This window comes from Protopterus annectens, chromosome 3.part0, assembly GCF_019279795.1.
Source record: "Protopterus annectens isolate FY-2018-M chromosome 3.part0, PAN1.0, whole genome shotgun sequence".
NCBI classification, from domain to species: domain Eukaryota; kingdom Metazoa; phylum Chordata; order Ceratodontiformes; family Protopteridae; genus Protopterus; species Protopterus annectens.
In genome coordinates, this window is record NC_056731.1 from 66,631,481 (window position 1) to 66,656,175 (window position 24,695).

The 24,695-nt window shown below is 42.7% G+C and overlaps 1 protein-coding gene across 1 annotated transcript in view; it reads right to left on the minus strand.

The window, feature by feature from the left end:
- LOC122796259 (polypeptide N-acetylgalactosaminyltransferase 4-like) overlaps positions 1–24,695 on the minus strand; it is a 768,714-nt gene that overhangs the window by 61,240 nt on the left and 682,779 nt on the right. Inside the window, exon 9 of the mRNA XM_044064588.1 lies at positions 22,559–22,711. Within this exon, the coding sequence (XP_043920523.1) occupies positions 22,559–22,711 (153 nt within the window). The remainder of the gene's footprint in view (positions 1–22,558; positions 22,712–24,695) is intronic.

The following is a 24,695-nucleotide window of genomic DNA, read 5'->3' on the forward strand; positions in this document are numbered from 1 at the left end:
AACCTTGAGTAAGTTCCTAATCCGGTCTGGTCTGCGGGGACTGGCTGGATGACTCCCTTTCCGAGCAGCTTTGCGACCTCTATGGCTGCTTGATCTCGCTAACTGGGTGGCACGTTCGGGATTTTCCTTGACGGTGGAGGGGGTTGGATAAAGGGGATGGTGTAACCTCCGGCGATGATACGAAGCACCCACTGATCCTGAGTGATGGAACCCCAGACCCTTGGATGTGTCGAGAATTGACCCCCGACTGGCTCCGGAGACGCACAGTCAGGCAGTCCCTCAGGGACGCTGGAAGGAGGAACCACGAAAGGATTTGTGGTCTCCTGAGTTGCGGGGGCCTCCGCCGCCTCTAGGGCGACATCTTCCAGAATAATTCCCCCCCTCTGCCTCTGGAAGGGGGGTCACTCTGATGGGCAGGGAAAGACTTTTGGGACTTTCTGAACCACATCTTTCCTCCCCTCTGAGCCTTGGTATAAGGTCTCGAGGGAAGCGAAAAACGGGCCCCAACGGCAGACAAAGTCTTACCCTCCTGCTCACATCTAGTGAGTGTGTCTTTCATCTTGGGTCCAAAGAGAGAAGACCCATCGAATGGAGCGTCACTGAAGGAAGACTTGAACGCCTCTGCAAAGTGACGCAAGCGCATTCAGGCTTGCATCCTAAGGGCTACGCCCGAACTTGCTGCCCTACCCGTCCCTTTGGCTGCATACGATATGAGCCTCATGGACGAGTTAACAATGGATGAAAGGGTAAACAGCTGGGCGTTGGCAGACTGCGTCAACGCCTCAGGCACGTTACCCGACAGGGTATCTCCCAACTCCTTTATGAGATCCCTTTGGAACCTCGTAAAGTGACATAAATAATTCAGCGACCGCAGGGTAAAGGTCGCTGACGTCAGGGTACACTTCCCATACCTATCCATACTCCTGGACTCCTTGTTAGGAGGATAGATAGAAGTAGATGCCTCTGCCACATCTTGCTGGGTGGCAGACGCCACCACCATAGCATCAACCGGAACTCCCTTGGTTAGAAACTCCTTGCCAGGGAGTGCGGATAAAAACTTGTTGGGGCGAGAAAGAACTGGCTCCACAGAATCAGGGTGTTCCCACACCCTTCGACAAATAAGGTCCAGTAACTCATCGAAGGGTGGAGACACCCAGGAGGTGGAGGGTTGGGCTCTGAAGGCCTTGAGAAAGACCGACTCCTCCGTGGAAGGGGTTTTGGATGGCCAGTCATCCCTCTATCTCAAGATCTCCAGGATATCGGAGAACGAGACATCGTCAGAGGATGACTTAGGGGACCCTTCCGCATCATCGAGGTCGGTGTCCGAGGTGACAGACTCATCTGGGGAGTCTATGTGCTTCCTCTTGCACAATTTGTTCCTGGGGGGCTCTTCAGGCACGAACTCTGAAGGCTCCTCGGAAAACAGGGGACCACACAAGGAGGAATCCTCAGGCCTAGGAGCCGTGCTGTCCGAAGACAGGGGGCACCAGAAGCTCTAGTCGCCGTGTCTAGGGAAGGAGCCGCAGATTCAGGTGAAGTCACTAGAGACTTGGCCAGCGCGCTCCTTATAGCCTCGAAGGCAGGCCCACCAGAAGCTGAGGAGAGGCCCGTCTCCGAGACCATGACCGGTGTCGGGGTTCCCCTAGCCGAGGCTCCAAGAAGGAGACTCGGGGCCGGAACCAGAAGGCCTGACGAATCCCCCTCGGGCCCGGCTGAGGACACCTGAGAACCGAAACCTCTGGAAGGCACAGAAAGGGTTGGAGCTGAAGTCGGTGCTGACAGACTAGCAGTGGGTCATGGGACCGACTCAAGGACCTCACCCGACTCTACGAACTCCGACTCCGATGACACCAAGGTTGTCGGAGGAGGAAGAAATGGTATCGAAAGGGCTGGCTCCGGGGCCGACTGGGTCGGAGCCGAAAATAATTTGGATAAGACAGGTGACTGGAGGAGCCTCTGAACCACCCTATCTACATCCGAATCTGAAAGCCTGGAGGACCTGGAGGAAACAGAAGGGGGCCGAGAAACTTTTTCTATCGGCTCCGAGACAAAGCTAGGAGGCCGGCTCCGAATCAGCTACAAAAGGATCGGGGCCGAAGCAGACTCGATCAGAACTGAGACCCCTTTCGGCACCGACGGTTCAGGAGCCGACGAAACCGACCCCACAGCAGAAACACTCTTCTGCGGCTCCGAGACCAAGGGAGCCGAAGAAGGAGACCCAGATTTAGACCCTCTATCCTGCGGCTCCGAAATCAGTGGAGCCGAGGAAGGGGACAGAGTACCTGATCTCTCATCCCGAGACTCCAAAACCAGTGGAGCTGAGGAAGGAGACCCAGATATAGATCCCCTATCCTTCGGCTCCGAGGCCAGTGGAGCTGAGGAAGGGGACACAGATTTAGCTCTTTTTGCAGGCGGCTCCGATGGACTTGTCAGAACCGAAGACTTCTTTTGCTTCGATTTTGAGGAGGGAGAAGAAGCCAAAGCTTCCTCAAAGGCTGGCTTGATCAGATCAGGATAAGCTTATTTTTTCTCACATGTAGGACACGAGAGGAGAAGGCATGGCAAACACTGCAAGATATCTTGTAATTGCATTTTGAACATTTTTTAAAGCCTGATGGCTTATGTTCCTTTTCTTTGCCAGACATACTAACTGTAACACACTCAAAACACACAAGGAGGGAAGGGGGGAAGAGCTCTAACTTAAACACTCAACAAGAGATAGGGAAAAGGCCCTCTAACTCAAACGGGCCTAGCCTGCCAAACAGAAGGGATTACCACAACAATCCAAAAAGACAAACACAGTCAATCACAATGGAACTAACAACAAGATAGCTATTAAAATAGCTGTTTGAGCATAAATTCTAAAGCTAACTGCCAAAAAAGCGACCAAAAGGCCAAAAAAGAAGGGTACTTAGCCACAGCCAAGTCGAGACCACGCCATTACTCTAGGAGTGGCAAACGAGATCTGGGGGTTTGGGCGTGGTGCATCCTGGAATAAGGGGGTTGGCTCAGCCAATGAGAGACTTCGTGCTAGTGTATCAGCCGAGTCGGAGCTGATTCTCGGCTCCGAGCCCATCAGTTATGAATGTAGGCGAGATAGGATCGCATTACATCTTAGGCTTTCCTCTTACCTGGCAGCTCCATCCTTAGCATCCTTTTCCCAATATACCCAGCATCCCTTCTCAGCACATGTCCAAACCAATGCAATCTTGCCTCTCTGCCTTTGTCTCCAAACCGTCCAACCTAGGCTGACCTTCTAAGATACTTATTCCTAATCCTGTCCACCCTCGTCACACCCAGTGCAAATCCTAACATCTTTAACTCAGCCACATCCAGCTCTGACTCCTACCTTTTTTGTGAATGCCACTGTCTCCAACCCATATAACACAGCTGGTCTCACCACCCTCTTGTAGACCATTCCCTTTCACTCTTACTGGTACTCGTCTGTCAGAAATCACTCCTGACACTCTTCTCCGCCCCGCCTATACTCTCTTCTTCGCTTCTCTTCCACATTTGCCATTACTCTGAACTGTTGTATACTTATTATAAAAATATCTATGCTTTATCAGTTTTATCTTCATCACTAACGTGACTAAGTGTGACAACACTGTCACCCCGATATCTAAAACTTTCCAAGGTTATCTTAGCCCACTCACAATGGTGCATGTCTCTGAAACCCTGAGTGAGGTAGACCATACACAAAATAAACCAAACTCTACTAGGTCCCCTAATAAATGAAGGTACCCATCTGGCCTGATGTGAGGGATGAGGGTGGTGGTGGTGGAGAAAAAATTGCCACTGCAGAGCTAGCATTAGGGCAAGTACATAACTTTTATATTTGATGCTGGGAGTTTCATCTCCATCACAAACAGGACAGAGTCACAAGTTTGGCCCCTTAGCTGGTTCTCATAAAATAATTCCCTGAATATGGGTGGCCCCAAAGAATGACCTAGACCTGCAGATAACATCCAGCTTGTAGTGTCCTGGGGGAATTTTCAGCAATGGCTATGTGGCAGCCAAATAAATGTCATCCCCTGGAAATATTTTTAAAGAAAATTTGCAAAGTGGCCAGTATTCTACTAGAATGAGCATTTGTAAATTCAGGTAAAATCTTGCCACATTTCTGATAAAATATTATGCACTGTGAAAGCCGAAAAGGCAAGACTGATCTTGATACTTAAGAAACTTTTTATCGGAAATAATATTAAAAGCTTCTTTATGGGGTTTGTGCTGTACAAATAAAAGGTATATTATCTATGCTCATTCATGCAATGATGACAGTATTTCCATTGTTGATATAACTAGCAAAGAAGGCTGGAAGGTCAATAGTTTAACTGAAACTAGCTTTCATGGCCACTTTTGGCCTAACCAAAAGGATTTATCTTCACAGATAAGACAACAGGAACTGGCATGCATGGCTTGCAGCTCAGAAACTCTTTTAACTGAGGTAACAACTAGAAAATGCGTTTTCCATGCAATATATTTAAATTCCACAGAAGAAGCAACTCAAAAGCAGCAGGGTAAACTTCTCCAGGATAAAGTATGGGTCTCAAGGAAGAATCAGAGAATTAAAAGGGTTTTGAAGCAAGAAGGTTCCCCTTAACAAGATTTTGCAGACCTTAAGAGAAACTAAAGATGTGAAAACAGCATTAGTGAAGACTCAATATGGTTCTAGGACCTTAATAGAGGAGAAGCTTAAGCCCAAATCAAACATCTGTAATAAATGCTCCAAAACACTAGGAACAGGACCCATAAAACTGTCTAGACCCATTACAGTGTCCCATAAGGAAAACATGTCCACTTGCTATGATACATCTTCCTTGTCTTAGGTCTCTGGGCAAAGCCAAGGATATGGACTACCAACTCATAGTATGACGGGTCGCTGGCCATCATGGAAAATGGAGAAAAAAAGAAAATAATCTAAATGAAAATCCAAGTGAAACTATCTGATTGGCTGAGACAGAAGAGTCTTGGATGCCTTCAGACATGCAGTTCATAGCAAAGGGATCCTCACTTGGAAAAAACCAGGGTTAACTAGATTATACTGACTTTGTAAGACTTGGCCTTCTCCAAAAACCTGTAGAAAAACGGGGAAACAAAAGAAAGGCTTAAAGGAGTGCCAGGGGCTTTTTTGGATGAATACATCTATGGGCCATCCTCCCAAAGGAGAAATAAAGGAAAAGAAGTTGCTGCAGTTGAACCTGGTCAGGAATTCAAGATTGCAACAAGGATATACCCTGTGTAGGAACAGAATTTATGCTATCAAATGACTGACAAACAACATGTGGGGCATCAGCACGCACAGCCTGAGCTGGTCTACTACTCATTAAGCTTGTTCTGGGATATAGAAGACAATAAAACTGTGATTGAAAACAAAGACCCATTCATATACTCTCATGGCCACCCAATAAAGGGGACAGGATTGAGTCCACCTCCCCACCCCCGCTTGGTTTTATAACAAACTACTGCAATGTTGTCAGACTGGATGGCAATAATACTAGTGGAAGGGAGTCCTGGAATGTCGCAAAGTAAAGATGTCCCTCACTTCAGGAATGCTGTTGTATTTACTTGCTTTGTGGGTTGACCTTGTATCTTTTATCATCTGTTTTAAATAATGCCCCACAACCAAGATCAGCAGTATTGGTGTTCAGAGCCACTACAGGGACAGAGGCTTGGACAGGCCTGCTCAGAGACAGACTGGACTTAGAACCCCCTGGATATCTTGATCTGAGCACCTAAACATTTTGTGAGCTGGACTCACTGAATTTTGTGGGTCCCTCCTGAAAAACCCTCATCTGAAATCTTACACGAGTCATCATAAAACATAGCTGTGAACACCATGAGATCAAAGACTTGAGGACAGAGAGACACAGGTATCAAGTTGCTATGAATTAATTGGATAATTGTGGACTTGATGGATTGAATCTTGTCTGACAGAAGAAAGTTTCAGCAAGCCAGAATGTCCATAGTGTAGCCTATAAGGGCGATTTGGCTGTGTGGGCATCTGTAGGCACTACTAGAATCCAGTCAACCACGAAAGGCAAATCTCTGGAATCCTACACTCTGAGGACGTCTGACACTATCAATAGTGATTGGACGAACACCATGTTGACTGCAGTGAGGTCAAACAGAAATGTCCGAAACTGAAAGTAACTGTCTCTCATACAGAAATGCAAAAAGATCCCAGATTCCTGTGATCTTAATGAGCAGGTATGCATTCTGGATGTCCAAACAGCAAATTCAGATTCCTTAAAAAAAAAAAAAAAGAAGGATAGACTGCAATGTAACCATACAAAAATGCTTTATCGGAATGTGCTAAATTAGGCTGCACAAACTGAAAATAGGTCAAAGGTCCTTTGTCTTTCTGAGTACTTAAAAATAATACTAAGTAAAAGCCTGATGTGACAGGATCACTTGGATGGCTCTTTTTATTGGCATGCTCTGGGCCTGTAATCTGGCATCAGCTGTTTTTGACAGCATGGGGTTGTCTGAGAGAAGGGAGACAATGGCCTGGAATTGGTCAAGAAGGGAACTGAATAGCCTCTGTATACTATATCTCTTTTTGCAAGTGTCAAATGTGTTGGCCTTCCAAACAGACAGACAGGGCAGATGACCCCTCAACTGGCTTCAGAGGGAGCAATCAGGCAAGGTCTCGAGGATTAGGTGGCTATTCTCCCAGAAAAGAACTGTGGTACTCCTGTTTGTTTTGCTGAAAACCATCTCCTCTGGGAGCTCAGCCATTCTGGAATTTTCCGCATCCTGTGTAGCCCTTACCAGAACCGAAAAAGTAAATCTGCTAAGAATGTTGAAACTACACCCAATGGGATCTGAGAAAAGGGATGTTGAGGATCCTGGAACTTCACCCCAAACTTGGATAGCATATTAGCCTTGCTCTTTTTATTTCTTTAGTCCAGCTTTCACATTTGGTCTAAATATTACCGTTCACGCAATCTGGGCATTAATAAAATCAGCTTTAGATTTTTTGACAAATTTGTAAGGTGAAAGGTTCACTCAATCTGGGCATTCACAAAATCAGCCTTAGATTTTTTGGCAAATTTGTAAGGCGAAGACAAGAGCAGTAATGAATAATCCATGCCTACCACCCTGGCTGAACTATCCACAGCATTGTGACTGAGGTGAATGGCCTGGTTAGCGCAGAACGTAGGTTTGACATCTGGAATTGTATATAACCTCAAGCTTCTAGTCTGTCAGTCCTTCTACAATTAAGGCAGATTTGACAATTAGCTGCCTCTGGAATCACAGTATATGTATATACACCATACAGTATGGCATCCTTAGAGAGATTGTGGACAGTGAAAACTCTCATTTCCCCAGTCTGTCCTTTGCTTAATGACCCTTGACTGGGAGGATGCACAGCCCTGGCAGTGAAGGTTCAATGGACCTTCTTGACAGCAGCCAAGACAACTATGGAGTCCTGTGACAAGCTAGGGAAGTTCTTGGGAGGCTAAGAATCCTGTCTGGCTTCTATAGGTCAGGACCACCACACTGGGGGTTCTTCATGCATTTTGTCTAACCACCTGAACCCCTTCGTCAGGAAAGGTAAACCACTCAAGAGGACAACCTAGGGTGCTTACAGATATCAACAAGGATGTGTTCTTACTTAAAGGGAATGTTGTATAATTCTGCTTTGACCCTGGTGAGTTCCAGTTCCCCAAATTGGAGGTCATTAAACGGGGGGGGGGACTGGCCTCCTGGTCATCATCTAAGACTGGAGTAAGAGATTCACTGAGAAATTCTATGTGCTTCCTTTTGGACTTGGCTTTATCCTCAGAACCTGGAAAATGGGACCAGATGAAGAAGAGGAAGAGTGACAGCAAGATCAAGTCATCCTGTCGAGAACCCCGTCTCCCAGATTTCTCTGACCCAGGTCTGGGGGGTTTAACAGCATCTGCAGTAGATAAATGGAATCGCTGGAGCATAGCCTGTATCACTAATGCAGGGGTTTGCTCTTACAAAGTAGTCTCCATCACTGGCACTGGAACCTGCATCACATCTAATCCTGAGCATGAAGCTAAGGGATCGATACCAGAAAGCAAAGGTCCTGAGACCAAAGCTTATAAATTCAAATTTGGTGATGAAGTCCAAGTATTGAAGCTAGTATGGTTGAGGCCAGTGGCCTCACTGATGATCTTGAAAAAGCTGACTCCAGAAACTGAATACTTGGCCTTGAAGTGGGCTGACCCCAATGTCAAGGCAGGCATTGTCTCCAAGGGAAATGAGGTCAGAAGATGCACTGATGTCAACAACAGTGTTGACATCACAGCCATGGAGGTTGAGAGCACAGGCTCCAACTAGGTCATCAGTGCTGATAAAAGTGGGTTGACCAATGGCCTTAAAGGGACAGAGCAATGACAGTGAAGAAAGATGAAAAACCACATAAGAATAGGTGGACAGTGAAGGTGCTCTTGAACCCCCGATGTTAGCAGAGGAAAACACCTGGGAGGACTCTGTTACATGCTGAAAAATGCCCGCCACACTATTTTACAGTCCAATTGGACTGTAACAGACCTGCAAGACATAACAGAAGCCAAGATGGAAGGAATGAGGTTAGAAGCTCACATTCATATAGAACACTGCAGGGAGTGTAGAATGGGTGTTCTTAAGAGGGTGTACGCATTTAACAGGCTTCTGTTTAATAGCAGTAGAGTCCACCAAGAAAAACACTCCCACAAGCCTAAGGTTTAGACATTACAAAAATGTTAGATGGCTTCAAGCTTCTAATTTTTAGCAATAGAGATGGCAATCCTTCAACTGGTCAGTGGAACAATCCTTGGAGGAAGAAACAGAAATTTTAGGCAGAGAATCCGAGGCAGGTTTAGATGAGAGATTCTCTAACTCCAGTCTATTTTTTCTTTCTTAAAAGGTAGAGGGCTTAAAGGTGGCACATATTTTGCACTCCTCAGAAAGAATAAGCTAGACATCTTTCAAAGTTGGTATGCTTATTCAGAGGAGAGAATTTTACCCTACATTTACACTTTTTAAAAACTGAGAGCCCTCCTTTTAGTCCATGACTGCAGAAAACAAAGTATCACATCTAGAACAAAATGGTGCCAATGATGGGAGGGGGCAGCTAACTACTCAGCCAAAGAACTAGCTCAAGGAGAAAACTGAGCAAACTCAAGATAGGAAGACTAAAAGGAGTCAGCCTGGCAAGAATTAGTTGACAAATCATCCAAAATCACAGAGAAACCAATGGCAGTACAGGCTTATTTTATGATGCAAATGACTTTAATATGCAGCTAGAAAGATCTGGAAATGAGTTCTCAGAGCACAGCATTGTGGGTAAAGGGGAGGGCCATGAAGGTCTGGAAACGTTTTAGGTGCCAGGATAATGTCCTGCCAGTCTTAATACTACTGGTGACTGAGATGAAACTGTGAACGTCGGATCTAAAAAGTACAGTTGTGTACCTACCATAAATGTAGATGTTCGAGTGTATTCACTGTTGCAGTCATTACAATTGGGTTATCCTGCTAGCAGGCTACCAGCAGTCGGCCCGAGTTCCAAAGTCTAGGACCGGTGTCGGTTGCTGTCGCCTCCTCCCTGACGTCAGTGTACCAGGACTATAAAATATGCAGCCAACGCCATTTTCTTCAGTTTTTCTTGCCCCAGATGTCAGGTGCCCCTAAAATGGTAGGCTAAATTATGCCAATAAGCATGCATACACACACACACAAAAAAAAAACAACAACTTTTCCTTCATATACAAGCAAATACACCACATAGGTTGTATAGAATAGAGAAGTACAGATAAGTCCCAGCAAGGAAAAGGGGGATGGTGGGAGGGTAACCTGGACTGCAACAGTGAATACACTCAAACATCTACATTTATGGTAGGTACACAACTTTACTATGTTCATCGTGTTTCACTGTTGCAGTCATTACAATTGGGTTGAATCCCAAAGCTAAGGTTGGGAGGCTGGTGCTACATAGGATTAGGAGAGGCTATCAGGCCCTGCAGAACTGCAGTGGCAAAGCCTGCCCTGGATTTAGAGCAGAGAAGTAAGTGATAGTGCTATGTAAAAGTATGCACTGAACTCCAAGTTGCAGCCTCTAAGATGTCTTTCGTTGGTACTCCTCTGAGGAAGGCTGCTGAAGTGGCTGCTGCTCTGGTTGAATGTGGCCTAATGCCCTTAGGCACTGATTTGCCATGCTGTGAATAGCAGAAATGAATGCAGTAGCCTATCCACTTTGAAATAGTCTGTTTCGAGATAGGCTTTCCTTGTGATCCTGCAGCATACGTCACTAGATGTTGTTCAGTCTTTCTGAAAGCTTTGGTTCTGTCCAAGTAGAAGCGTAGCTGCCTGTGAATGTCCAAAGAATGCAGAAGTCTCTCACCCTTATTCTGTGGGTTTGGGTAAAAGGTAGTCAAATGAATTGTTTGGTTAAGGGCCACACTGGACACTACCTTAGGCATAAATGTAGGGTTTGTCCTTAGAGAAACCCTGTCAGGATGGAAAATGATAAAAGGTTCCACAGCCATGAGTGCCTGTAACTCTGAGACTCGTCTAGCAGAGGTTATTGCCTGGAGCAGAGTTGTTTTCCAGGATAAGAATTTTATATCAGCTGCAGAGGCTGGCTCAAACGGAGGCAGTGTGAGTTTTTCCAAGACATAGTTGAGGTCCCATGCAGGTATTGGTGCTCTCCTTGGAGGTCTTATGTTTTTGGCCCCTCTGAGGTACTGCCTTAGTAATGGATGAGAAAAAATAGGTGGTTCTGTATTGTAATGAGCTGAAATGGCAGAGGCATGAATTTTAATTGATGAGAAGGAAAAGCCTTTATCCAGCATCTCAGTTAAGTATTGCAAAATCTGAGAAATATTTGGAACAGTCGTGTCAATACCTTGTGCCTGGTTCCAAGCACAGAATCTCTTCCATTTTTCTGCATAAGATTTTCTGGTGCTAGGCCTCCTGGCCTCCAAAATGACATCCATCACTGCTTTAGAGAGAGGTGTGTCTTGAATGGCCACATTATCCACCATGCTGCCAGGTTTAAGGTCCTGAGTTGGCTGTGCAGTATCTGACTGTCTTGTTGGGTCAATAAATGAGGAATTTGAGGTAATGTCCAAGCTGGGCATTGAGACAAGCTCTTTAGGATTGGGTACCAGTGCTGGCAGGGCCAGTCTGGGGCAATCAGTATCATTTTTGGCTTCTCTTGTCTGACCTTGAGGAGTACCTTGGGGAGAAGAGGCACAGGAGGAAAGGCATATACTGTTAGGTTTTTCCAGCTGAAAGATAGAGCATCCACTTTCCATGCTCGCTTGTGATATGTCCTTGTGCAGAATCTCTGTAGTTGGCAGTTGTGAGGGGAGGCAAATAGGTCTATGTCCGGGCATCCCCAGTTCCTTGTTATCATGCTGAAGACTTGTGGATCCAATTTCCACTCCTGAGGATCCATTAGGTTTCTGCTTAGTTCGTCTGCCAGAGTATTTATCCTTCTTGGCAGGAATTGTGCTTGCAAATGTACTTGGTAAGTCAGTGCTGTGTCCCACAAGTTCATGGCTAGTCTACAGAGGGGGTAGGAATGCGTGCCCCCCTGCTTGTTTATGTACCACATGACTGTAGTATTGTCCGTCTTTATCAGTAGTTGTCCTGGATGAAGTAGATCCTTGAAGGCTGTCAGGGCATTCTGAACAGCTAGCATCTCTTTTTGATTGATATGTAGATGCATTTGACTTGTGGACTATGTGCCCTGAATACATCTTCCTGCCATATGGGCCCCCCAGGCATAATCTGATGCATCTGTTGTCAATGTCTGCCTGGCTGTGGGTAAGGTGAATGGCTGTCCCGTGTTGAGGTGACAGGCTTTTGCCACCATTGAAACTCCTGTTGCAGGCAGGGAATGAAGGTAATTATTGTTTCCAGGCTGTGGCAATGTTGAGTCCAAACACTTTTTAGGTACCACTGAAGTTTCCTCATATGCCGTCTTGCATATGGAATTAACAGTATGCAAAATGCCATGAAGCCCAAAGCCTGCAGAATTTTTCTTGCAGATAACTAGGTCTTTGTTGCCAACATTTTGAAATAAGTAGTCAGTTGTCTGTGTTTGGCATGAGATAAGCCATCTGGGCAGTTGTATTTAAGCTTGCACCTAGGAATATTATCTCTTGAGAGGGTACGAGCTTTGATTTCTTTTCGTTTACTGTGTACCCTAGACCTGCTAGTAATCTTTTTACAAACGCAAGATGCTGTAGTAGAATGTTCTTGTTCTCTGCTTGAATAAGGCAGTCGTCCAAGTAAGGATATATTTGTATTCCCCTTTGTCTGCAAAATGCAATTAATGGTGCCAGGCATTTTTTGAAGACCCTGGGTCAGTAGATAAGCCAAAGGGCAGTGCAGAGAATTGGTAGTGCAATGAACCAGCTATAAATCTGAGGTATCTTCTGCATGATTGTCTGATTGGGACATGCAGGTATGCCTCTTTTAGGTCTAAAGTCACAAGCCAAGCCTTCTTGCCCAGCATGGGCAGAAGCTGCTGCAGAGTTAACATTTTGAATTTTGGAATATCCAGGAATGTGTTTAGGATAGACAGGTCCAGTATTGGTCTCCAGGCTTTGTCCTTTCTGGGTACTAAGAATAGCCTTGAGTAAAATCCTTGTTCCTGCTCTTGTCGTGGTACTTGCTGAATGGCTCTCATGTCCATGAGGGATGAAACTTGTTTTTGTGCCTCTGCCCATTGATTGCGTGACAGGTCTGGCATACCGTTTGGCCTTGGTAGGGTGTGAAAGTGGAGCCTGTAGCCTTGAGATATGATATTTAAGACCCATTTGTCCTGGGTGATCATGTGCCAATTTTGTGAAAAAAGTGCTAGTTTTCCACCCAAAGGAGCTGCCAGAAGATAAGTGCTTGGTGCTGGCAGGGGAAAGTCATTGAGATGGTTTCCTGTATGGCTGTGATTTTTCCTCTCCACTTTTGGAGGTAGAAGCACCCCATTGTTTAGGCCTGTATGAGCCTTGTGGCTGTGATGTGCCTCTGAGGCGTCTGTATCTGCCTCTTTGTGGCCTGTCTGACACTGAAAAGGACCAATTCTTTGTAGGCCAGTTCCTGCTAAATCTGGGAGGCTGTACCTGTAAGAAATCCTTCACTGTTTGCATAGATTTAGCTTTGTCCTCCATTTTCTTCAACACCTCTTCTGCTTTAACGCCAAACAAGGTATCATGTTGTAATGGAGCATCTAATAGTTTTGCTTTAACAAGATCGGGCAGATTCTGTTCTTTTAACCAAGCATGCCTCCTAATGACAGAACCTGTAACTGCGGCCCTGCAGGACGCCTCTAAAGAATCAAAACCACATTGCAAAGTATGCTTTCCCACTTGTTCAGCTGCATGCAATAAATCCTGCATTTCTTTGTTTTCTGCACATTCTGAATTTGTCAACATTTTCTGTTTAAGCAGTGACATAAGATATTGCGGATATTTAAGCATATGAAACTGACTATTTAAAGCTCTTACAGCCAAGGTAGCAGAAGTATAAATCTTTTTCCCCCGTCTGTCCACAGCCCTTGAATCCCTATCAGAGGGGATAGGGTTTTTTGCAGTGGAAGCCTTGACCCCCTTGGGACCCTGAGAAACAGTTTCTGGGTCAGCAGCACGGTTTTTGTAAAGAAATTTATGTGAATCAGGAACCCTGTAGTATCTGTCTGGCTTAACAGGAGCTGGTGGTAAAGAGTCAGGAGACAGACTGGGCTCTGAAAATACATCATCTACAATGTCTAAAACAGGAGGAATAGCAAGGGGCCTGTGCTGAGGTAATAAAAGGAAGTCTCTGAGCCTTTTCTTGGATTCTGAGTAATCTTGGCTCTCCCAGTGGAAATGCTCCCTCATAGTATGCAGGGTCTCCCCAAAAGAATAATCCTCAGGAGGAGAGGCTGAAGGGATAGATTCTTCAGCATCAGAATCCTCATAGGGAGGAAGGGAATATTCCTGTTCAGAAGAGGAATCAGAGGAAATGGAAACCTGATCTGAAGATTCATATTCTATCTCTTGCCTAGGCCTCTTATCAGGAGGGGGATGGGAACCCCTGATCAAAGTAATTAGGTCTTTGGCCATTTTATGCATCTGTTTTTTAGGCATGGAGGCCTGTCCAGGAGAATTCTGTGCTTGTTTCTTTGTCTTTAGAGCTGCTTTAGTCTTTGCCTTTGAAGCTGAAGTTGGTTTTACATATAACTGTGTAGGCCTGAAAACACTCTCAAAAGCCGATGCCTGCTCAGCGGCTCTGGACCCATCTGAGAGAATAGTTTCAGAGTGTCCAATACCTTGAGTTTCCAGCGGCCAAGTCGGCTCCATGTGGGAGTCGGAAGCGGCCTGTGGCTCTGAGGTAGCAGGTGTCAGGGGCTGTGAAAGCACCTCACTGAGAACCGGCGACAGGCCTAACAGAAGCCTCGTCGTCGGTTTTGGACCTTGGATGCCTGTCCTTTTCTTTTTCTTTGCACTTTTTATAAACCCCGTTAGTCCGCTGTTACGATGGCATTATATAATTTAATCTTCTGCCAAAGAAAGGAAATGCAAAATCGTACCGACGCTTAATAGTGCGTTGGTTAAATCTAGCACAAAACTGACAACTAGCAACTTCGTGGTCAGGGCCTAGGCAAGGAATACAGTAAGAATGAAAATCCTTATGAGGTATTTGCCTCCCACAAGAAATACAATTATTAACTTTTTCTGACATCGGACTGGAGAAAGAAAAAAGTTTCCCCAATGGGGTACTTAACTTTAATGAAGACTTCGGATCTGAAATTCGAATTTGAAAATCTCAGGAGTCAGCCGACCGGCACTTGCGAACTGCTTTTGCTTCGGACACTGCACGGCAAGAAAGACTGAAGAAAATGGTGTCGGCTGCATCTTTTATACCCCTGGTGCACTGATGTCAGGGAGGAGGCGACAGCAACCGACGCCGGACCTAGACTTTGAAACTCGGGCTGACTGCGGGTAGCCTGCCAGCAGAATAACCCAATTGTAATGACTGCAACAGTGAAACACGATGAACATTTGTAAATTGGTTCATGATGTGTATAACGCGTCGTGCTAATGCATACTTCTCTAGTATCATGATGTAGTTAGGTAGGGGTTTGAATCCTGCAACTGACAACTGTGTGTGTGTTCGTGTGTGATCTCCTTGGAGAGGAACAACCTTTAAGGAGGTTGGGAGGTTGGCCTAATGGTTAAGGTGTTTGCCTTGCAGGCACAAGGTGCAGGGTTTGAGTCTCACAAGGGATAATTGGCTAGGCTTAAAATGGCTTGCAAGGGCAGTTAGCTTAGTACTAATCTATGAACCTATGAACCTATGAAGTGAGAATTTTTATGTCAATTCCTGCATTAAATATATATATGCATATCTGTGTGTGTGTGTGTGTGTGTGTGTGTGTGTATGTATATATATATATATATATATATATATATATATATATATATATATATATATATATATATGGATTGACTTCAGAATAAAGAATCCCAAAATCTTGAAACCCAAAATATCGAGACCAAAATCTTGAAATTTCAAAACACTGAAAACTCAAAACACTGAATCTCATAATACTGAAAACACACAAGATACCAATTACTGACTATATTCCAGCACAAGTACATACAGAAATAATTCAAAGACAAACCATATGACTTTTCTCTTAGTGTAGTGAAGTGCAATCTCGGAGTTAATATATATAAGAAGCGGGGGGTGTGGGGGGTGCAGGGCAATAGGTTTCTCTATGTACTTATGCTGGGATATTGTCAGTGTTGGTATCTTGTGTGCTTTGAATATTATGGGAATCAGTGTTTTGAGTTTTCAGTGCTTTGAAATTTCAACATTTTGGTCTTAATATTTTGGGTTTCAAGATTTTGGGATTCTATATGCTGAAGTGAATCCGTATATACATATATGTATATATATATATATATATATATATATATATATATATATATATATATATATATATATAGATAGATATATATATATATACATGTGTGTGTATATATATATATATATATATATATATATATATATATATATATATATAAATATATATATATATACACACACATATATATATATATATATATATATATATAAAACACACACACTAATTATATATATAAATATATATATATATATATATATATATATATATATATATATATATATATATATATGGGTCTAATGTAAAAGACCAACTTTACACTTCTACGAAAACGGATTTGGAAGGCACACTTGTGCAAAGTGCTACATTACCGAAATCACATCACTACAAAGCACAGCTGATTGACATTCCGAACTGCTAATTATTGCACCTTAAATGAAGTAACAGGTGCGTACATGGTAGTAATAGTCAACAATAGCAGATATGGAATATCTGCAACCAGGAGCACTTGGGGAAAGTATACAGCACTGTACTGTCTAACAAAGGGAAAGAACTACTCACTATCGAAGGGTATGTGTATTACCTGGAAAAAAGGAGTAAAACTGTGCTTCAAACGAAAACTGACTGAGAGTTGCAAGGGTAGAGCCGTAACACTGAGTGTGACAACAGGGGAAGAATTGGTGAAATCTGTTCAACATAACCATTCCGTTGACCCGTGTGACATTGAACGATATAGTGTATGTTGTAAGGTAAAACAGTGTGCTACATTTTCCAGGGATTCTGCCTGTTTAATTGTAGATGACGCACTAGCTTCTACATCACTCAATTCTGCTCCCGGTTTACCTAGCAGGAAAGCAATGCTTGCCTAGGTTAGAAGGGCACGTTTAAAAGTTAAGGGTGTAAAGGCTGGTAGGACTACTAGCTTACTTGATATAAATGTGGAGAACTTCCCTTTGAAATCTGGGATATTCATAAAGAAAATATTGAGCGATGCAACAACAGATACCATTGTGGTACTTCTGACTACCACACAGAATTTGACAGACTTAGCATCTGCAAGTATATGGCTGATGGATGGCACTTATTTCATTAAAAATGCTGTTAGGCAGTTATACACTATCCATGCGTTTGTTAAGTGTGGGGCGTACAGTAAAAGTGTACCACTATTGTAATGCATGAAGAAGTCCCTTAAGTCATACAGTTTTCTTTGCACTGGTGTACTTAATTTGTTTGCTGGACATGGACTGCAACCACAGCTGAAATTCATTCTCTGTGACTTCGAAATTGCTGCACTAAAGAGTATTAAAGTTAATTTTCAGAATATTGTCTGTAAGGGATGTTTCTTCCACTTTGGCCGTAATTTGTGAAGAAAGGTGCAGAGTTTAGGTCTAGGTGGTCTGTATACCTCAAATATTGGGTTCCAGCTTACTGTGAAACGAATGGCTGCCTTAGTGTCCCTCGATGAGGAGGACGTCATACCCACATTTGAAACAGTCAAAAGCACTTTCCCATCTGAAGGTGATAAACTACTGAGATATTTTACTGAGTGGTACATCTTGGGAAAGCCACGAAAGTTTCTCACTCGCAATGTGGCTCAGTTTAGATTCCCGCCCTTATTCCCAGTTGCATTTTGGAATGTCTGTTCTCATTGAACTTTGCCTGCCCAAGACACAAAATAGTGTTGAGGCTTGGCATCGACGTTTCAAATGTTTGATTGGGAAACATGTCAGATATCAACAGTGTTTTGTTTATTATTGTCAGGGAGCAGAATAGGATTGATGAACTCAGGTTGCATATGTCTGCAGCTTGTCCCCCTTCCCCAAAGAAACGGGCTCTGCAGAGGCGACAGCGACAGTTTGAAACCATCTTTGCTAACAGAACAAAATACTCACCGTTAGAATTCTTTATAGCGGTATCGCATTTATTGCGTATGTGAAGCAGTACTTTCACATTTGTTTGTAGAATTGTACAGCACCTAGCACTTTCACATTAATTTGTACAATTGTACAGCACCTTGCTTAGTTGTCTAATGTTATAATGTACAGCATCTTGCTTACTTCTCACATGTTATGATGTATAAAGGGGATATGGAAATTTCAAATTGGTTATTTCTGTGGAGTGACGTGTCGGTATGGAGTGGACAGTTACTTGATTCTGTTTTTGTGAATTGGAGCACTTTGGTTTGCTGTGTTGTATCCGATAACGTTTTCTATTAAATGGTGTTCGTACTGATGTGATTTCAAATGGTGTTCGTAGTGATGTGACTTCAGTAATGTAGCACTTTGCACAAGTGTGCTTTCAAAATCTGTTTTCGCAGAAGTGTAAATTCGGTCTTTTACAGTAGACCTATATATATATATATATATATATATATATATATATATATATATACACATACACACTCATATGGATTTACTTTGGAAGCTCGAACTTTAAAACTTTGAACTTCATGTGGTCAAGACAATAACAAAGCTTTGAAACTTGGAAACTTCAATAAAAAAAATAAAAACTTTTTTTTTACGTTTATGCAACCCCCCATACCCCTGCTAATTAAATATACCAACTCCGAGATCTCACTACAATGAAGAGAACGGTAAACTTCATTTAAACCGTTTGAAGTTTCAAAACTTCGATCATATGGTCTCATCTGATATCCTATTTCACCTTTTGTGGAAATTTTTTTTTTTTTCCCCCCAATACTTCTAATTGCTACATTCTGTAATTTAGGTAACCATGATTTATTGTAGTTCTGCATCACATGATGCTGCTATATTTTACTATTAAGATTATCCTCACTTCTAATAACTTTTTGTCTTCCGAACACAATCTGTTCAAGTATTAACATTGCATATTCTTGTATTAATCTATATCCTAGCCTTTTAAATAATTTGCTTCTCTTCATTTCCTTGCTTAAGTTTTCGCACTTTTTCTATCTCCCATCTACACATACGTGGGCACTAATTGGGTGATACCTCTCAGTATTGATCTATATGACACTCAGGGGACTATTTCAGAAATCCAGTTAAGAATCTCGACACAAATGATTTTACTGTCCACAATGTCCTTTGATATTTGCAAGCACTTGAAAAAAAAACGGTGCTTAAAAGGGACCCTGATCCCTCTGTATTCCACTTCCAAAGTTGCACCAACTTGAAGAAAAGTGAAAACACAGTTACCATTTTCTCTGAGATGGTGCTACCCTGCAGAAAGTACTCTTAGAAAATGGTGGTGTAAGGGCACAGCCCATACACTTGGGAATGGGGAATGGGGAAAACATATTTCTCTAAGCATCCCATAATAGTAAAATAGTCAATGAAATAATGAAACCAGGATACAGTTTCATGGGAAACTCAGCAACACTGAAATTATGCAATTCAACAAACCCATACCATGAAAAGCATTTTCTAAACTTATGACATTTACTCCTTCAAAAACCACTACCATTGACAAAACTCATTCTCCATCACAAGTCAAAATACTCTTTTTTCTTTTTCTTTTGGCTGTTCCCATTAGGGGTCGCCACAGCGGATCAACTGTTTCCATTTCTTCCTGTCCTCTGCGCCTTGCTCTGTCACACCAACCACCTACATGTCCTCTCTCACCACATCCATAAACCTTATCTTAGGCCTTCCTCTTTTCCTCTTACCTGGCAGCTTCATCCTTAGCATCCTTTTCCCAATATACACAGCATCCCCTCTTCAGCACATGTCCAAACCAATGCAATCACGCCTATCTGGCTTTGTCTCCAAACCGTCCAACCAGAGCTGACCCTCTAATATACTTATTTCTTATCCTGTCTACCCTCATCACACTCAGTACAAATCTTAACATCTTTAACTCTGCCACATCCAGCTCTGACTCCTGCCTTTTTGTCATTGCTATTGTCTCCAGCCCATATAACATAGCTGGTCTCACTACCCTCTTGTAGACCTTCCCTTTCACTCTTACTGGTACTCGCCTGTCACAAATCACTCCTGACACTCTTCTCCACCCACTCCACCCTGCCTGTACTCTCTTCTTCACCTCTCTTCCACACTCACCATTACTCTGAACTGTTGATCCCAAGTATTTAAATTCATCCACCTTTGCCAGCTCTACTCTCTGCATCCTCACCATTCCTCTATCCTCCCTCTCATTCACACACATATATTCTTAGTCCTGCTGACCTTCATTCCTCTCCTCTCTAGAGCATATCTTCATCTCTCCAGGGTCTCCTCAACCTGTTCCCTACTCTCACTACATATCACAACGCCATCTGCAAACATCATAGTCGATGGGGACTCCTGTCTGATCTCGTCTGTCAACCTGTCCATCACCACTGCAAATAAGAAAGGGCTCAGAGCTGATCCTCGATGTAATCCCACCTCCACCTTAAATGCATCAGTCACTCCCATGGCAGATCTCACCGCTGTCACACTACCCTCGTACATATCCTGTACCACTCTTACATACTTCTCTGACGCTCCTGACTTCCTCATGCAATACCACAACTCCTCTCTAGGCACCCTGTCATATGCTTTCTCCAAGTCCACAAAGATATAATGCAACTCCTTCTGACCTTCTCTGTACTTTTCCATCAAAACTCTTAGAGCAAACATCGCATCTGTAGTGCTCTTTCCTCTCATGAAACCATACTGCTGATCACTAATCATCACCTCCCTTCTTAACCTAGCTTCTACTACTCTTTCCTATAATTTCATGCTGTGACTGATCAGTTTTATCCCTCTGTAGATACTACAGCTGTGCACATCACCGTTATTCTTAAAACTCGGTACCAAAACACTTTTTCTCCATTCCTCAGGCATCCTCTCACTTTCCAAGATTTCATTAAACAATCTGGTTAAAAATTCCACCGCCATTTCTGCTAAACACCTCCAAGCTTCCACAGGTATGTAATCTGGACCAACAGCCTTTCCATTCTTCATCCTCTTCATTGCTATCCTTACTTCCTCCTTGCTAATCTGTTGCACTTCCTGATTCACTATCCCCACATCATCCAACCTTCTCTCCCTCTCATTCTCTTCATTCATCAAACCCTCAAAGTACTCTTTCCATCTCCTCAACACACTCTCCTCGCTTGTGAGTATGTTTCCCTCATTATCATTTATCACCCTTACCTGCTGCACATCTTTCCTAGCTCGGTCCCTCTGTCTAGCCAGTCCTTTTCTCCCTCCTTAGTGTCTATCCTTTTATACAACTCTCCATACGCCTTATCCTTAGGCTTTGCCACCTCTCTCTTTGCCATGCACCTCATGTCCTTATACTCCTGTCTACCTTCTTCATCTCTCTGACAATCCTACTTCTTCTTCGCCAACCTCTTTCTCTGTATACTCTCCTCCTCTTGAAATAGTATCCAATGCAAGACTACTAGGTGTCCTCATCGATAATCAGCTTAAGTTCGATACCCACCTACAAATAAACATCAAAGACACACCAGAAACTTGGTATGCTCTATCACCACAATTGCTATCTCTTCTCCCTCTACCAAGTTTGCTCTACCACATATCTCATCCCAACTCTCTTATATGGTACCCCATTCCTTATGAACCTACAATCTTCCCTCAAAATAAAACTCTCCTCCTGTTACAGCAAAATTTCCAAATTTGCCACAGGTTACAGATCCTCTAAATTTCCAAATTTGCCACAGGTTACAGATCCTCTACTCATCACTGTATTGCCCTTCAAAAATTAAAATGGCTTGAACTACCTAATTATCTTACCTACACTCAACTCATCCAAGCTCACAAACTCATCTTCAGCCCTTCTCTTTGACCCTCCCTTGCCTCCACCTTTAAAATGCATCTACCAGATAGACTCCTAAGATCAAACACCCAAAATCTAACTGAACTGTACAAACCTGCCCGCCCACCTGGTAAACATCTACTGTCCTTCTCCCAAGCATGCCTCTGGAACTCACTACCACCTAATAGCCGTACCACTGGCAGCCTCTCTTCCTTCCAAAGCCTGCTTCATTCACACCTGACACTCCATTGGGAATGTTCCTGCTCCCATCTTACTTAAACTTCCTTAATACTCGCTCTCTGCTCACTTCTGAATTAGCTTACTTCCCAATTAAATTACCCACATGCTATCCATACATTCTTTGCCCCAACTGTTATAACTTTCAGTAGGAACAAATTTATTTGTAAATATCTACTTATTGTTCTAATTTCTGTTTGCCATTTGCAGGAACCAGTATATTTTTTGAAATATTACTTAAGTTCTTTATAATCTCTGTGTTTGCTAGTTCATTAATTGCACGCACCATCTTCATCTGTACTTCCTTATTCTTGTATTCTGCATTCTTGTATTCCTTTATTTTGCATTTTGTATTTTGTATTTTTTACTATCTTGTTTTACCATGTTTACTCTGCATTTTGGAGCTTTTCTCCCTAGGACTCCATTGAAAACGGGCTCCTCATGGCCCAAGGGACCATCATGGTACACAAACTGCAAATACATAAATAAAAATAAATAAATTACTTTATAGACAAATGCAGTTGATATAGTCCATTTGCAGAACATCTGCTTTACTATTCATCTCCAACATGAGTCAATATTCACAACTATAAAAACAAACCTCCTTTCATCCTATATTTACAGACTAGGGTGACAAGTAGGACACACAGAAAAGCCATATGCTAAAAGCAACTCTCCAACTTTGACAACTGTTAAAGAGCTTACCTCTTTAAACTCCCATATATTATTCTGTGGAACTGATTCACCATCTTTTGGGCAGTACTTCATTCCAATATAAGTCTGTCTTGCTGGGACTTCTGCACACAATTCTGTCACAGAGTTGAACCGAATTTCTTTTTGTGATGTGTATTCAAAAAACTGCAAAGACAGAACAATCTCATTAAAAAAATTCAATATGTTTTGCCGTGATTACTAGGCAGCCAAACACGCAGACTTTCACCTGAGACCAAAAGGTTTGCATGCTTCATTTAAACTTGCAATAATGACTGCAGAATGTTTGTTTATATCCTTTACATGCACATATATCAAAAGATTATAGCAGCATGACTGTGTGTCTTGAGTATAGAAGTCACTGAAGTGACCTTGATTCCTCCCTTAAGAACTACAAAGACAGAAGATGCAGAAAAACCTTCCTAATGCAAATTATGCAGTTCAACTTAGCTTGACTGCCTTCATGGAAAAAATGTTCCTGCAGACTGCTGACTCCCAAAGACAGTAAAAAGGTAATAGCTTCCCTAAGTTATTTTTTGGATTATTAATAAATGTATTCATTCTTAATGGTCTTTTGGAGAATTATCAGATAAGATGTAGGTCTGCATAATGGTTACGGTGTTTACCTCACAGACACACAGTGCAGTGTGATTGGATAGGCTTAAAATGGCCAACAAGGGCAGCTAGCCTTGTACTTACCTATGAAACTATGGTTAAGATAACTTGGGTGAGAATGCACATATAGGTCTATTCTCTCTGCTTCCTTACAAGACAATTAGCTACCATGCTTTTGTTGATGGAAAACAGTTTTTTCAATGAATGGTTATGCAAGGAACAGTATATAAGTAAGGGGACCCCTCACACAAACAATGCTTGAACAGAGTTGTCAACTGTACTTTCAAGATTTAACTCATCCAGTTTGCCATTTAGAGGTTATGATTCCAGGACTCATAGCAGACCCACTGAATGACTGTTTCTTGTAATGCTTTAAGTACTAAAATATGAATATGCTAATATTCCACAGCCTTGATGATGTAACTAGACAAATGGTAGAAACATCCCTTTAACATTAGCAAAAATCCTTAAATACTCCAAATCTGTTACTACAGATATGTTCCTTTCATCCTATGTTTCAGTGTCTTGTTAAATGAATTTTAGCCCAAATTTGAGGAAACTATTCCGAAAATAAAGACGCACTGTATTAGTATAACAAAAAATGTAAATATATGCACTCTTCACTAATAATTTTTCTAACTTTTAGTTGTGGAAAAAAAATCTCAGTGCAAATTTTTCATCATCATAATCTCTCCATCTTCAACATAACAGAAACTTGCTGTTGAAGATATAAAGCCTGATCAGGTTAAGTAATAAAACACCACCCCTACGAAAATAAAGTTGTGTGTTACCATAACGTTCCGTCTGTGTTATTGATCTTCACCAATCCTTGACAGTGGGTTCGGTTCCGAACCTCGGAACCGACTCGGACATATCTTCCAGCTTGCGCTCTCCAAACTCTCGAGCCAGGCACTACCCATAATGCTCCTCACAGAGACTACCTCAGATTGAGTTTGCCAAAAAAAAAAATACAATAACCAGATTAAGGTTCACTATAGAAGAATATATTTATATATAGAAAGATACCATATATGAGCCCTTTATTGAGAACTAGCTTAGGGCTGATCCGATCTACTAAGAGTGGGTGGGGATGCCAAGGATTGGTGAAGACCAACAACACAGATGGAATGTTATGGTTAGACATTTATCTGATGTTGTTAATCTTCACCCAACCCTTGACAGTGGGACAGAATCCCCAGCTATTTTAGCCTTGGGAGGTCCCATGGAAGAATATTCCTAAGCACCATAGAGCTAAAGGATGCTCGACCCCTCAAGACCTGATCTAATTTGTAATGAGTGATAAAGGCATGGTGAGAAGACCATGTGGCTGCTGCACAGATGTCATCTAGAGAAGCTCTGGCATGAAAAACTGCTTATATCGCCACAGCTCTAGTTGAATGGGCTTGAACTGGTTTGGGAAGTTGAAGTTGAAGTCCTTTAGAGTGACAGATGAATGTGATGCAGTCTCTGAGCCACTTAGCTAAAGTAACCTTAGCAACTGGATTGCCAATAAGGA